This window comes from Condylura cristata, unplaced genomic scaffold (genome assembly GCF_000260355.1).
Source record: "Condylura cristata isolate star-nosed mole 26May11 unplaced genomic scaffold, ConCri1.0 scaffold00010, whole genome shotgun sequence".
Classification (NCBI taxonomy): Eukaryota; Metazoa; Chordata; class Mammalia; order Eulipotyphla; family Talpidae; genus Condylura; species Condylura cristata.
The window spans coordinates 57229819-57246880 of record NW_004567111.1 but is presented as its reverse complement, the minus strand read 5'-3'; the positions used below and the strand labels follow the sequence as shown (position 1 = coordinate 57246880).

At 37.6% G+C, this 17062-nt stretch overlaps 1 protein-coding gene across 1 annotated transcript in view; it reads left to right on the top strand.

Moving 5' to 3' along the window:
* The window catches only part of IFT88 (intraflagellar transport 88), a 140995-nt gene that overhangs the window by 106439 nt on the left and 17494 nt on the right, over nucleotides 1-17062 (top strand). Inside the window, exon 23 of the mRNA XM_004680357.2 lies at nucleotides 5601-5667. Within this exon, the coding sequence (XP_004680414.1) occupies nucleotides 5601-5667 (67 nt within the window). The remainder of the gene's footprint in view (nucleotides 1-5600; nucleotides 5668-17062) is intronic.

Genomic DNA, 17062 nt, shown 5'->3' with positions numbered 1-17062 from the left:
AAATAAATCTTAAAAAAAAGAGAGAGAAGGGGAAAGGATGAAAAAATAACTTACAAAATGCAGAAAGCTTTAATTGCTAATACAAAAAGGAAGTGTATTCATAATTTATTCCATTTTAAAAATCAAATTTCTTATTTTTTAAAATATTCAAATAAATGCTAAATTGACAAAATATCATGTGACAGTAAAAAATGATACAAAATGTAGTTGGTAGTTATTTCCAGATGTCCAGTTAATACCAAAAAATAATGAAAAGACATTGAGTAGAAACCTTTTTGATTGTATTTTTTAAAAGAGTCAATTTTAAGATCTTGAAACAGCATGGTTTTAAAATTGAAGGAAAAATGCAGTTTGTAAAGTTTATATATGTAATGAAAGAATATTTTGCACACACACATTATTATATTTATAAAGTTCAGAAAAGTACATCTGTGATAACAAATTTATAGTTTAGATTTGGGCACTGACTATATTTTCCAGGGTAACTTGACTAAATCATTTTTATTAAAGACTTAATTTTAGTGTTTTCAGGCATTGATTGCCTTCTGTTAGTAAGGTATTTATTGTGACATTCCATTGTTGAAGGTATGGTGACGTGTCAGGGCCACCCTCAGTGCTGAGGTGCTTTTGGAGACTTGTGACATGTAAGGAGACATCAAGAGCTCCAGAATTGAGAGGTGGAAGGTTCAACTGAAAATAAGGGAGGCAGAAGTTCAGAATGAAGTTTGGAGGAAATGTGAATAGTTTGGTATGGAGGGAAAAATATATAATTAGAGTTTTCAGGGCCAGAAAATTGCTGTTGTGTTCGTGGGTTGCTTGGAGTTGAAAACACTAAGAAATATTTAAAATTCTCTCTAAAATGTTTTCCCTTGAATTAGAAGTCAGAGCCTATCTTCCAAACTCTTAAGTAGGTAACACTGTTCCTTGTCCTACTGGACAGAAACCTTATTCTTATGAAAAGGAAGCTTGGTGCATGGTGGTCGTACCCTGGACTTTTCTCCTGACTTGACCACTAGTCAACTCTGAGACCCAGACTGAACATTTCTGCTTTCTCATGAACTGTAAAATGAAGATGTTTTAGATCATTATTAAATTGTGAAGTTACTTTTGTCCCACACTGACATTACTGGAAAAATAGCCCTGCACTTAAATGTCAAAAATGTCAAATCAATGTTAAAGTTTGTGACCCCTCCCCCTCGAGTTCCATATTACCTCTTCAAGGCCAGGTGACGCGTTGTAGGCTGGCAGTGCTTTCAGACTACACTGTGATTAGCACTAGGTACATGATCTGTAAGGATACAGCAGCATTTTAAGTCTATGATCTTATTCCAGTTCCAGAAGAGTGGTGTATGGCATTTATGATCATGTATTCATTTTAAAGAGTAGATTTAAAGGGGAAAATATTTCTCCCAATATTTATTTAGCTTGTTCCATTTTATCTATATCTACTTTGCTCCTCTGTACTACCTTTCATTGTTTTTTCAAATGAGATTGGTAGCAAGTCTTTTTCAGAATGGGAATGCCATATTTTTTTTCATATTTTAAAATATAAATATTCCTTTAAAAATTCAAGCAGATGACTTATAAATAGTTGAATTCAAATCAAAATATATAATGAAAAATCTGTCATTTGGGGGCCACTTACTAGTATTTTGTTATATACCTTTCTAGATACTTTTTACAAATATAAACAAGCATATAACAATACATTTAGTCTTTAAATGGGACTACTTTTTTTTTTACAAAAATGAGATTTTTTTTTAAAGATTTATTTATTCATACAGAACTGGGGTACAGGCCAGAGATGAGGAGGGTGATAGGATTCACCAGAGACAGAGCAGGGAGCAGAACAGGCAGATCGACGAAGTACACTGCTGAGGGGAGCAGCGGGCGGGCCAGGGGGGGTCTGCCGCGCCATGTGGTCACCTCCGGGGCAGATGGGCATCGAACTCATGCTGAAGTGGCCTTAGCTTCTTAGTGCAGCGCTTTAACCTGCTGCGCCACCAGGGAGGGCCCAAAAATGAGATTTTTAGCAAAATAATAATAGATAATTTACCATGGCAGTACAAATCTTTTTTTTAATTTTTTGTTTGGTTTTGGTTTTTTTGTTGTTCTAATTGTGTTATATGGCTGTTTCCTTTGAGAACCATTTTTGGTCAATCATTGTTACAATGCTTCCTCTCATGTCTACCATCAGACCCTGTCTCACACCATTCCAAAGTGATTGTGAATGCCTTTGAGCATAATTGAATGTTAAAACTCTGTCTAGCTGCAGTCAGTATTTTCCCTATTGAATGACCACGTGTCCATTTGAGAACATCAGTTTACCATGTTTAGCAAACATTTATTGTCTTTTAAACTGTGCTAGGTCTTACATGTGGTATGTTCAGATATGTGCATATAAAATAGGAGAACGTGGTCTAATGCAGATGGCCACAGACAGCAGTCTTTGCCCTGCTAATCCTGAGGACATCAGAACTGCCTAGCTGAAGGCTTTTACTGTCTAGGGTGAAACTTCAGCTTCAGATCCTATAAATAGTATTGACCTTTTTAAAATAAAATTTTATTGGTGTACCTATTTTACTTTCATTGTTTTTATATTCTCTGTCTACAGCAGGTTCCCTCAAAACGTACAAGGTTCAGGCCCCAAAAGTCTGGATCTGCCCCACTGTTATTCTTTCATCCCAGTTGAAAATCTACAATAAGTCATCTACAGTTGAGCACCCGTTAGTCTTACCTTGACTCTTTCCATTCATGCAGCAGAAATTACCCTCACTAAGAATATATTTCTGTTAATAAATATAATAGACATTTAAGAATTTTTACCTTGCCTGACTCAGTAGCAACTGTGTTTTGGCCTGTGTGACACAGCCCTTCTCCTGGGTACCTGTTGTTCCTCAGGGCCCCACCGAGGCCATCTTACCACATAGAGGACAAAGCCCAATTACCAAGCCAAGTTGAAATGCACTGGTCTCTGTGCCTTGTACCTGGCACCTCATTACCTGAGGGATTGCTATTTGTAATGACTCTGTCCTTTGAGGGCTTTACTTTGCATCTGCTATGGTAGAATCAGGTCATGATTGAAAACAATGAAACCACCGTAGTTATAAAATGTATGAAAGATGAGGACACTCCCTGGTGGTGCAACAGGTTAAAGCACAGCTGCAAGCTAGCAGCAGCTGCTTCAGTGTGAATTTGATCCAAGTTCTGGAGGTGACCACATGTTGTGATGTTGTGGCAGACCTCTCCTGACCCACCCCCTGCTCCCCTCAGCAGTGTACTCCTCAATCAGCCTGTTCTACTACCCACTGTGTCTCTGGTGAATCCTCTCACTGCCCCTGCACCTCTGTCTTGTACCCCAGTTCTGTACACATAATATTAAAAAAAAAAAAAACTATGAAAAGGTAACAGTCTTGATAGTTCATATTTTTTTGAACTTATATAACCTTATCAGACTCTTGAAAAACATTTTGGTTTTCCTTTTGAAAATGCCACTTCCGTAACATCCAAACAATAATTTCTACTATGTATGTAGTAGTTGCTTTGAAAGATTCATTATGGTGGAATACATTGATTTTTAGTGGTAGACAGGTATTCTTTCAGTGGGAAGAGGATTAATAAAGCCACATTCTCCCACAGGAGAGTAATGAAAAAGGTAATCAAGTAGGGTGTGACCAGTGTTTTTTTAGTGCTTACTAACACTAACTTGAAATTTACGGGTGCACTAAATAAGCACCTCCTGGGGATGCACAGGCCTCCCAGAGGAAACAAGGGTAGAGCAGAGCATCAAGGAGACGTGGAAACTTGGAAGAAAATGAGAGTGGGCATGGCAGATAAGAGAAGTTCCATCAAGGGAGTTCCATGGCACATCCAAGAAAAGCAGGCTGCCTTTTACAAAGGACTCAGTCAGTTTCCAAAAGTGAAGAGGACAGCATGTGGTGTATTAGAAATGTACTCACATGGGCATGGTGAAGACACTGAGGCAATATGGAGAGATTCCCAGACACTGACACTTCTCACATATTTCTGTGATTTGTCCCTAGCAGAACACAGTGTCCCGGAAATAGGAGAAGAGGAGTGATTGAGCGAAGGCAGGTGTTAGTTTTCTCGTGGTGGGTAAAGCAAAAAGACAGGTCAAACAAGGGAAGTCCTGGAAGTCCTGATGTGAATATACTTAAAGTGGTGGGATGATTTCTAGGTTAGGCAAAAAAGTAAGGATTTAAAAGGAACTTTAGGAAAAGATGGATGACAGTCAAAGGATTAAATTAAAGGAATTTAACCCAGGATTTAATTCAGGAATAAAGAGGATAAGAATACAGGGATCATAAAGAATGCTCCCTTTCCTACATTGTCCTAAGTTTTTAGTTACTTAAGTAGTATGCATTGTCATTTCTCACATTTGATCTTAGAAAATTTCAAGTTATATGGGATTTGTCTTTATGAGTTTAATTATTCAGCATTGTATATAGATGTCTTGAAACTATGCTGGAAATTATTAATGGGTAGATGAAAACTAATTTTTTATTAATTCTAATTATGGATGTGTAACTTTTGTTACATATTTTTAGATTTTCTTTTGGTTTTGAGGGGAAAGGTTTCAAGAAAGGTGTTTTTCTTTTTTCCTTTCTAATAGAAAATATTTGAGCATGTTTACATATATTTGAAAGTTCTAAGTTTTAGGAAAACATTTCGTTTTACAGAAGTGAATCGAACTATTAGAAGGAAATATTTTTTCTTCCCAACATACCACCACCACCTTATCCACAATCTGAAAACTTATATTTAAAGGGCTGTCAGGGTTGAGTATACAAGTAATTTGACACTTGAATTAAATATGAAATGATTTTATATTATCAAATATCTACTTTAATTCAGTTGTAAATATTTAACAAAAGCTGTCTGTTTCTGTTCACTAATTACCCACTATCCCTAAACAAACCCCTATACATATGAGAATCTGGTAGTATGACTTCAGGTGATTAAATAATAATGCAAAAATTGTAAAACTTAATTACCAAATGTAAAAAGTGACACTGTCACATCTTGGAGCTTTTTCCTGTATTTTTGTCTAAGAATGTTAAACAGATGTTAGGCATGTTGTAATTTTTTTTAACAGTCTTTATTGTAAATTTCAAAAACCAATTAATTTACATTATTTCCTGATAATGTTCTGATCTAACCACTGTAGAGTAAGACGAATGCAGGAAATAGCCCTCTTGTAGAGTGCCTTCTATTCCCCACCCCTACACACACACCCTTAAGAAATAGTTTCACACTTCAACCATAAGTTTTAAGACCTGAGCACTTCAAGAAAACGTTTGGTTTTTTTGAGTTATCTATATAAGCAAGGATTACCCTGCACTTTTAAGAGTAATTGCTGTTCAGGTATTAAGAACTAATTACCCAGCTTGTTAGAGGGCAAATTTTGAACTCCTTCCTTACAAACCAGTTTAATTTGAACCTAGTAGCTTTTAGTAAAGCAGAAATAGTAATTCTTCAGCATTACACTGTAATGTTAATTTAAAAGTTAAATGTTTAATTACATTCAACTTTGAAGGAATATCACGTAATCTTTTAAATAAATGTTCTTCTTGCCCTAGCGTATAAAATCTGGCAGAGATGGCAGTGGGGGCTCCCGCAGCAGGAGAGAGGGGAGTGCTGGCAGTGGTAAGTGTTGCCTGTTAACTGGAAATCCTGGATTTGACATTTCTAGAAACATCTTAAAATATTACAAAAATGTCTGTTGTCTGTTTTATACACAGTAGCCTCATTTTTTCTAATTGTTTTGTAAGTGGTTAGTCTGATATGTAAACGGAGTGTTTATGTTAGTGGATTTAGTTCTTAAATAACAATACTGTGTCTGCTAATTAATAGCTAGTTCAATTCAGTTTGGATATATTGTCATTGATGTCAAATGTTAGTTTTAAGATTTACATTTTAAGGAAGTACCATGAGAAGTTAGATTGTTTTATCGAATGTTGATAGTCCTGAATCTTCAGTCTTAGATTTAATGTAAAAATAATGCCAACCTGTGAATTAGGACATATGATTCTAGTTCCAGTTTTGATCATGACAACCATATGTCTCTGGACCTAACACACACATACTCCATACAATGTGGCTTTAGTAGATTTCTGAAGTTCTTTGCATCTCTAATAAATTTCTTGACTCTGAGACAGCTTGTGACATTTTTCAGTAAGATTTTTAAGTTTTCCTTTCCTTTTTCCCCATTCACAGATTCTACCTTCTTTGTCTACTTCAGGATAGTACAAGGAGTACAAGTTAATCTTAGTGAAAATTTGATGGTTTTAAGAAACTAATTGGAAAAATAAATGCCAAATCAGGATCTAAAAAATATACTTATGTTCTCCATGTCATTTCTTAGCACTATTTGCAGATATGACCCAAGCCCAAACAACTACTCAACTTCATTCTGTCATACCTGTTTGGTACCTAAGAGAGCAAAGAAAAACCTAACCCTAAATGTAGGTAGACCTTCCTTGTATCCATTCATGTTTATTGGATGTTTACTAGTTGCCAAATACTGGACAAAGTGCCAAGGACTTTGGAATGGGTAAGACATGGTCCCTGTGCTCAAGGAAATGAGACTCTAGTTGGAAAGACACATGGTCTAATGCTGCTGAGAATGCTACTATGATAGGAAATGTACATGTGTTTTCTAACTTTCCTTGTGATAGAAACCTCATCTGGAACAGGTTCTTTCTTGAATTCAGAGCTTGCTTTGCCAAGTATGTTTAGGTGATTACAGTCTTTGGTGGCATCTGTGAATAGTTCTAGTGAGACAGCTTGATTCTCTAAGGACCATTGAATTTCTCCAGCTGAGCCTCATGATCCTGGTCTTTTAGCCCTTTGGCCATAAGGGGCCATTATCCAAAGCTTGAGAAACTAGTAGGAGCCACACTGAATCTGAGTCTCAGTTGTGTCAAGGACAGACTACCACTTCAAGTGTTTGTTTCATATCTCAGCCTTCTGTAGACTGGAGGACTCTGGTGTCTCCCCAACCCTCACACATCTCACTTCTGCCACTCCCCTCCTCTGAAGACTTGTTTTAATATATTCATTAGCTATCTAGCCTTGGATTTACCTGAGTGCTGAGTCTGAGAGATCTGTTCCAACAGTTTTCCACAAACCAGAGGCAGCTATACAGACACACAACCCCTTTTCAAACTCTCTGGGTCCAAGAATGTTGTGAAATATAGCATTTTTTTATTTATGATTATGTTGCATTACTCATGTATAATGTAGTACTCATGGGGAGCACCTTATAGTCAAACATAGTATTATTCAGTGAAACATGCATACTTACACTGAGGATGAATAAATTGAAATTTTTATGCCCAAGAAGTTAAATTTTATGCCACCTGAAAACTTGGTTTTCAGAGATATTTGGAATTTGAAATTGCAGATGATGGAAAATGAACATTTCAAAAATGTTCCTGATGCTCAAGAAGTTGGCAGGCATGGCATTGTGCATCAGTTAAAAGAAACTCTGGGGCCCTCACTGGTGGCGCAGTGGGTTAGCACCGCACTGCAAAGCTAAGCCAAGCCGTGGCCACTTCAGTGCAAGTTCGACCCCCAGCCCAGGAGGAGATCCACATGGCGCAGCAGACCTCTCCTGTATTGCCTGCTGCTCCCCTTAGTGGTGTGCTTTGTTGCTCTGCCTGTTCTGCTCCCCACTCTGTCTCTGGTGAATCCTCTCACCACTCCTGCACCTCTGGTCTGTACCCCATTCTGTATATATAAATTTAAAAAATTCTTTAAAAAAAAAACAAACTAGAAGTTTCACTAAGCTAATTTACTCTTAGGAAGCAGACAACATTTTGAAGTTATGTGACTTTAAGAAGTAATTGTTTTGAGTAATCCCTAAGAAATTATTAATCATTTATTAAAATTTTAGGAAAGATTTAACTTCTTCTAAGGATACTATACTTCCATTTAAAAATCTTAAGGTCAGAGTAGCCAGTACATCAACAAACTTATGTTAAGTTCTCAGAGCCTTCTCAGAAATTCCTAAACTTATGAATTGTTTCACGTTCACCCATAAATCTGAGTCTTAAGTTACCTGCATGTCTTCACTTTGAAAATATGTTTCTGAAACATCATGGCTTCCTCAGGAGATATTAGGACATGCCCCAAGGACTATTATAAATAGGTTGGTACTGAACTAGAGCCCAGAGGATAGTGTCCAGAGTCTCACCCTAAGCAAACCCCAGTGTCTGCTTCTCAGAAATACCATCAGGATCAACAAATGCCTCAGAACTACAAACAGACCAAAGCCTCTGACATGAAATGCTCACCTTCCCGAGGAAACCTTTCCCTGATTCTCCTGAAATTGTGCTATGCCTCAGAACAAAATGGCTGTGCTTCACTGAACCTGGGACTCCCCCATACTTGGGGTTAGGTTAGTGAAGAACAGACTGGAAGGACAGGGAAGGGAATCTCAGACCTGTGTCTAGGGAATGAGAGGCCTTTCTGTTAAAATTCACCTTCTGGTCCTTGCCTTCCCCCATGCTTTTTTCTTTTTAAATAAATTTTCCTTTCTCTCATCCAGTCCATTTCAGTCCAACACAAATAGTTCATTACAGTACATAAATAAGCTTTCTTCTCACACGAGGGAATTTTAGAGTATAACCTCCAATGGTGAGGTGTTTTTACAAGATGGGTTTCATGTTGCTTGGTTCTCTTGGCACAAGTTTAAAGCACTAAACAGTTCCCTCCCAGGGTATTTGCTTGCTTTCTTATTTTCCCCTACCATTTGCTTTGTTGTTCTTTATTTCTTGACACCTTGAGTTACATACCATCCTAGACTTCTTCACTTCATCGTTTAAACCCAAGTTTGAATGCCACTTTTGGTGACCTTGCTGTTTCCGCCCTGACACTTATCCAAGAATCATGTTTTCCCTGTCCTTTACCTACTTCTCAGCACAGGCCACACTGCGAGACTGTTCCTGACTTTTGAAGTCTGAATCAAGTCTGAGGTGTGAAAGCTTCACTCAATTTTTAATTCCTGTTGCCTTTGTGGGACTCTCCCCCGATGCAGCTGGTGGCATCCTGTGGATCCACCCCCATCCTTACCAGCATTCTCCCTCCCACACACACCAGCGCCACTCACTCCGTCAGAGTGCTTCCTTCCCTACTCATCATACCCCAGTTAGGAGCTCCTAGCACAAGCTTACATATTCAAGGTAGCTCTGTCTCATCCATCTTCCATGTCTAGCTTATAAAACTTAGAGATGCACATTTATTCTTTACATGGAAATGTTTGGCCCTGCTTTCTGGATTAGATTCATAGTTCAGGTAGGGATAAGGAACAGTTTTTTATAAATGAGGTCAGCTTGAAGCTCATTTCTGCATAACATGAAAATAAGTTAAGTGCACTATCTCTAAGTTTTTTTAAATATTGCTTAAGAGAGGACACAGGGAATATTTATATCAGTATTATTAGTTTATATGAAATTGCAATTTCTGAAATGCTTGAGGGCCTTGAAAATTGTTGAATTTTTGCAGATCAAACTTGTGTCATTGCGGCATTATTTTGCTGCAGCTCCCTTCCTGTTCATTGTTTCTCAAATTTTAGCAGGTATGACAGTCACCTGGAAGACTTGTCAAAAAAGACTGCTGAGGGCTCTCCCTAGTGGTGCCAACCGCATTATGAAGATCTTCAAAGCTACTGCAGCATGAGTTCAATCCCTGGCCAGGGAGGTGACCCACATGGCATGGCAGACCTTTACTGACCTGCCCGCTGCTCCCCTCAGCAGTGTCTTTCATCTATCTGCCTGTTCTTCCCACTCTGTCTCTGGTGAATCCTCTCACCTACCACCTCTCTTGCCTAATCCCAGTTCTGTAAGCATAGATAAATAAATCTTAAAAAAAAAAAGAAAAAAAAAAAGACTGCTGAACTCCAACTCCAGCATTTCCATTTCAATAAGTCCAAGATGGACCTAGGAATTTGCATTTCTGCCAAAGTCCCTGCTGATTCTGATAATGCTGGTACTGGAACCACACCATGAAAACCACTGCTGTATCTTAAATGAGATTAATAGAATTAACACTGATAAATTGTATATAAAAAGTTCGCTGCTACTTTTACCACCAAATATATTTATTTATTTATTTTTAAAGATTTATTTATTCATACAGAACTGGCCAGAGGTGCAGGGGTGGTGAGAGACTTCACCGGAGACAGAGTGGGGAGCAGAACAGGCAGATTGATGAGATACACTGCTGAGGCGAGCAGCAGGTGGGTCAGGAGAGGTCTGCCATGCCATGTGGTCACCTCCAGGGTTAGGAGTGGAACTAGCATTGAAGTGGCTGTCGCCAGCTTGCAGTGCTGTGTCCCAACCTGGAAGGGCCTTACCACCAAATTTAGAGGCTTAGTGTTTGATGGTCATGTCATCCAGCCTCTGGCCTCATGCCCTGGCTCTTGCATTCATTACCATAGAGGTGTCAGTGCTACATACACAGCCAGTGGGAATGGGTGAGGACATGGGCACACACCCCAATGCTGAGTAAGTGGGAGCTGCTATTATTACTATTTGATACAAAATGCTTTGAAAAGTTATGGTGCTTGATTTAGCATTTTGAATATCCATTCTAACATTTTTTAAGTACTTTGTTTTCACAGAATCAACATAAAACAAAATATACTTGTTTTAACTACCTGAAATAAAAATGCATTACCCTTTTAAGTGCAAAATTTTAGGTTAAGAGTTAGCACATAGGTGCCAAAGCGTCAGTCATTTTGTTACAGGGCAGTGAGAAGGGCACTCCTGAACCCCTAAACTGCTCTAAATAGGGTCTGCCATCCACTGCATCAAGACAAAACATATAAGACCTTAAGTGGAAAGGAACTTTAATACAGTTATTAGTGTGCAATACGAAAAAGCAAAGAATATCGTTTCTAAGTCAAACACTCAAAGTTACCTATCCCTTCATGGGTAAAAGTCCACCCAAAAGTTATTGGCCCAAAGCAAGGCTTGAAAATCCACCACAAGTCTAAAGCACCTTCAGGAGGGGATCCATTGAAAAGGGTCAAAATTGGCCAGACAAGTCTGGGAGGAAAGGAGCAAAATCAAAATCAAGATGAACGCTGCCATAGTCAACCCTCCCACGGGTCTGTCACCCACATCTCTTTCAACCAGTCCAGGGCCAAGAAACAAGAGCCTCTTCTTCACATGTCTATCGCTCCACGTGCCTCCCTCAGGTCTCCTGGCTCTCCATCCTGCTTCCTTTTGATGTTGCTGGGATTTGTAGTTCCTGTGTTTGGGATGAGGGCAAGCCCGCACAATCTGTAGAGTTCATTCAGGACATCCTTCCTCTTACAAATTCAGAAAAACATCAAGTCATATTGAAAGTCAACTTCCACATTTGGAGCTGTAGTCTAGAGTTACCAGTCTTGATAATCAGCATATGTGTAGTCTTCACACATAAATTAGAGCAAAAGAGTAGTATTCCTGTCCAGTGCATTTGTGTATCTAGGGCAATACATCCATAGAACATCTGCTTCTCGTGTGTCTCTGTCTTCACAACACAAGAATGCCTTCATGTATGGCATCTACACTTTTAGATGACAGCAACTTTTTTGTTACAGAGGTTTCATTTTAAGATTGTTTTTGTCTATGTCATTTAATGACTTACTGCATTTTTTATTTCAATGTTTATTATGTCTTGGGTGTGAACTTTTCTTATGAAAATGCATTTATTAATTTTACTCTGAAAATAAATTTAGTAGGATATATGACTCAGTGAACAGAAATTCACTTTAAGGTCAATCTTTCATAAACATGTCTTTGATAAAGTACATTGCAACTTCTTTATTTTTCTTTAGTTTTTAAAAATGAAAATTTTATTTTACAATTATAGTCCAAGGAAGAGCAAGTTCTTTAACTAGAACTCCTTTCCCACAATTGTGCTGGGACTTAGTTTGACACAGATTTAGCAAGCAGTTCATGCTTGGTGTCTACCACATATGAAGAGACAAAGGATTATTCTAAAGATTTGAGATCAAAAAGCACATATGAATACAAAAGAATCAAATCAGCAAAATGTAAAGAGAAAAAAACTTCAGCCCAGAGGACTTGCAGGCTCTTATTTCTTAGCAATATCTTTCCTGTTAGCTTCAGTCCCAAGGAAAGCTTGCTTACACTACCAAAACACTACGCATTTTGAAGCTGAGTGTATACCATAAAAGGAGTTCATGCTATAGTAAAGAAATACTAGGAGGTAGCTAATAGCGCTCATGGCTGCACCAAACTATTCTGTCTCACAAATGAAAAAATTTATCTGTTAGCCTGCCACGCTAGTCTGTTCTCCTATTAGGTTACTTATTTTCTAGAACAGTGATTCTCTAATTCTAGGTTTGGCAAACTTTTCCTGCAAAGGATCATGTAGTATATAGCTGAGACTACTGTGTGGCAAAGGCAGCCGTAGGTAATATGTAAACAAATGGGTGTGGCTGGTTCTCTAAAACTTCATCTTTGGACACTGAAATTTAACTGTCATAAATTTCGTGTGTCAGAAAATATTCTTCTTGTGCCTTTTCCCCCACCATTTAAAAATACACAAACTATTCTTAGCTTGCTATATGTACAAAAACATATTTGTACTAAATTTTGCTCACAGGCTGTTGTTAATTCCTTCTTTAAGCAAAACTCTCATGAACATTCTTGGTAATGACAGAAAGTGCTTATCCTTTTAATCAAAGGACTGGCTACAGCTGTCAAACCCTAGTACACAGCTTGTACAGTAAGATTTATAATTGTTAAACTTTTCCTCCTAAAAACTCTCAGCTGTTTATCACACATAATAACATATTCTGTGTCCTTAGCTGAGCATATGACTTTCCTCTGACCCTTAGCTTGTTTAAGGCCATTGAATTTAGTTCCTCAGTTGTCCTATTCATTCAGCATCATATTCTGCATGACCTTGGACAGTTTACTTAACCTCTTGTCACTGTTTTCTTATCAGTAAAGTGTGAGTGAAAAGGGGGTTATTGAGCTAATCCATGGAAAGCACTTCAGTGTCTGACATAGGTAAGCCTGTAGTAAGGGTGATTTCTATTTGACAAAGGAGAATTTAACAGTTCATGAAGTTCTGGAATCCTCATCTGTGTAGTGTCCATGACATACTGGCTCTGAGTTTGTGATTCTCAATGTTTTCCTACCACTACAGGGTTATGTTTATATATGCAGATAAATGTCAATAATGTACTGTTGCTTTACTATAGAGCTTTTAAAGAGATTTTTATAAACAAAAATACCAAAAATTATACATACTAATGAACATTGGTTTTTAAAGTTACCAGTTTATTCCAGTAATGCTGCTATTAATCAAGATACTCAGGAAACTCCTCTTTTGAAATTTCCACCAGTGGCAAATTATAAAAGTCCCAGGAAATCCAGCCTAAAAATTATATAAGTATATGTAATATATGTATTTAAATCTGATATATATATTAAGTATATTTGTGAAAAATGTTTATGTAATATATACATGTGTGCACAAAATGCATATTCTGTAGTACTTCTGTTCACCATTTCTCCTTCCTTTCTATAAAAAATAAGCATTTATCCAATTCTTGACTATAATAGTGTTCAATACATACCAAGTCCCTTCCAATTTCCCCTTCCTCCATATCCTTTTTATATGCCAATTACTTGAGCTAACATTAAGGATGTAAAATATAATTAGAAAAATAATCAATTATCTAATTTGCTTATATCTTCACTGATTCGTTCAAACTCCCTCTTCAACTGTTGCCTGTTAATAGATCCCTGTTACAGATGGTCCATTTTCAAGTGTTTTGCCTTTTTTTTTTTTTTGGTCTTTTGTTTGGTTCCTCTGGATTTCACATGTAAGTGAAACCAGCCAACATTTATCTTTTCCTTCTGACTTATTTTGCTTAACATAATCCCTTCCAACTCTTTCCATGTTGCTGCATGTGACTGAGTTTACAACTCTTTTAATCACTGGGTAGTATTTCATATGTGGGCCACATCTTCTTGATCCGCTCTTCTCTTTGGGGCATATCAGATGTTTCCACATCTTAACTATTGCAAATATTGCTGCAGTAAACATGGGAGTACAGGTTCCCTTTTGAATCAGTTGTGTGTGTGTGTTCTTTGGGTAGATTTCTAGGACTAGAATATTTTTGTTTTGAGGAAACTTTACCAGCTTTCCATAGCAGCTAGACCAGTTCACATTCCCACCAGCAGTATAAGAAGATTCCTTTTCACCACATCCTCTCCAATATTACATTTCTAGCTTTTTTGATAGGGGCCATTTTCACAGGTGTGAAGTAGCATCTTATTATTGTTTTTATTTGCATTTCCTTGATAATAAGTACTGTTGATCATTGTTTCATATACCTGTTGGCCATTTACATTTCATCTTTGGAAAGGTACCTTTTTATCTCTCCAGACCATTTTTTGACTGGGTTGTTTTATTTTGTTGCATTGTGGAGGTCATTGATATCAGCCCCCTTATCAGTTGTATATATTTTTTCCCATTCAGTAGGATGTCTCTTTATTTTGGTTGTTGTCTCATTTGCTGTACAGAAACTTTTTACTTTGATGTAGTTCCCAGTTTTTTATATTCTCCTTTGTTTTCCCTGCTTCAAGAGATGAGTCTTCAAAAATGTTTCTGAGATTTCTGTCATGAAGTATTTTGATTATATTTTCTTCCATTTTGGGTCTTATTATCTAAGTCTTTTATCCATTTTGAGTTAACTTTTGTGCATGCTGTGAGATAGTAGCCTAGTTCCATTCATTTGCATATGGCAGTCCAATTTTTCCCAGCATCATTTATTGAAAAGACTTTCCTCATTCCAGCCCATATTCTTTGACCCTTAGTCATAGATTTAGTTGACCATATGTGTGGTTTTATTTCTGGGCTTTCAGTTATTTCTGCTGAACTGTGTGTGTGTGTTTGTTCTAGTACTATGCTGTTTAAATTATGACTTGGTAGTATAGTTTGAAATCTGGAAGTGTAATACCTTTCCCCCTTTTTAGATCAGAAGAGCTTGGCTTTAAGAGTTTTATTGGAGTTGCATTATATATGTAAATTGCTTTGGGTAGGATGGCCATATTGTTAATGTTCATTTTCTGACCATGAGTAGGGAATATCTTTCCATTCCTTTAAGTCTGTTTTTTTTTTTTAATTTTTTTAAAGACTTATTTATTTATACATACAGAACTGGGGTACAGGCCAGAGGTATGGGGGGGTGAGAAGATTCACCAGAGACAGACTGGAGAGCAGGACAGGCAGATGTACTGAAATACACTGCTGAGGGAAGCAGTGGGCAGGTCAGGAGAGACCTGCCACGCCATGTGAGTCACCCCTCTAGCCAGGGGATCGAACTTGGGCTGCAGTGGCTGTGATAGTTTCTTAGTGATGTGCTTTTATCCATTGCACCACCAGAAGGGCCCTATGTCTATTTCTTTTAACAGTGTTTTAGAACTTTCCTTGTATAAGTCCTTTACCCCTTCTGTTACATTTATTTTTTTGGCAATTTTTTGTGGTATGATTATAAATGGGGGTGGTTTTCTTAATTTTTTCCTCGCCAAGCTGAATATTTGCATGAAAGAAAGAAGGCAACTAATTTATGTGTATTGATTTTATATACTGCTACTTCACAGAACTGGCTGGTTGTTTCAATTAGTTTTTCCATGGATTTTTGTTAGGGTTCTCTATTGTATTAATATATTGTATCATCTACAAATAATGATAACTGTACTTCCAGAATGTCTCTGATTTATAGTAGCCTATTACTTTTGTTTCTTAAGTTATTATCACTTATTTGCTTCCCATATATTCCTCTGGTAAGTGAAACCATCCAGTTTTGTTTTTTTTTTCCCTTCTGGCTATTTTACTGAGCACAGTCCTCCCAGCTCCATCCATGTTTCTGTGAATGGCAGATTTCATGCACTTGTACAATTATTTTGTGACCCAGTATGTGGTCACAAAAGGACCTGGAGAAGGATCTGTGTACTCTTGAGAAAAATGTATATTTGGTTTTTTTGGTGCACTGCCCTAGAAATGTATGTTTAACCTACGTGATTTAGACCTTTGTTTCAGGCAATTGTGTTTATTTTCTGTTTCCTTGTTTATTTTCTGTCTTACTGACCTGTACATTGGAGAGAGCGGGGTGTTGAAATCACCCTCCACATATTTACTTTCTCCAGTGTTTTCAGAATCAACAGTAATTGTCTAATATATTTTGGTGCCCCTTTGGTGATTGTATATTGATGAGTGTTATGTCTTGGGTGTATTGTCCTCTTGATCATTATATACTAACCACCCATGTCTCTTTTTACCTTTTTATATCTTCTGATATAAATATGACTGTCACTTCCTTTAGGTGCCATTTGCTTGTAGAATTGCTTTCCAACCCTTTACTTTCAATTTGTGTTTATATTTTGCAATTAGATGTGTTTTCTGAAGATAGCAGAAAGTTGGATTCTGGTTTTAAAGATTTAATTATTTATGCATACAGAACTGGAGTACAGCCAGTGGTGCAGGGGCGGTAAGAGGATTCGTATAGCCAAAGTGGAGAGCAGAATAGGACAACTGATGAAGTACACTGCTGAGGGGAGCAGCAGGTGGGTCAGGAAAGGTCTGCCACTTCATGTGGATCACCTCTGGGGCATGGACCGAACTTGCACAGAAGCAGCCGCAGCCAGCTTCACAGTGCTGTGCTTTACCCCACTGTGCCATGAGGGAGGACCAGATTCTATTTTCTAATCCAGCCTGCTACTGTGTGTTTTTTCATCAGTGAGTTTAATCCATTTACCTTAGGTTAATACTGATATATGGGAGTCTGCAGTTGCCATTTTCTTCATTGTTTTTGTGGTTCTTTTCCTTACCTTATTCAGTTTTTCCTGTGTATTCCTCTGTTGGTTTAGACATTAAAGTTTCTTATAATATTTTTTGGAGTCGGGGTTTCATGGTAGTGAGTTTCTGAAGATTTTGTTTGAGGTTATTATTTTTCCCTCACAGCAGGAGAGCTTTGCAGGGTAGAGCATTCATGGCTGGAAATGTTTGT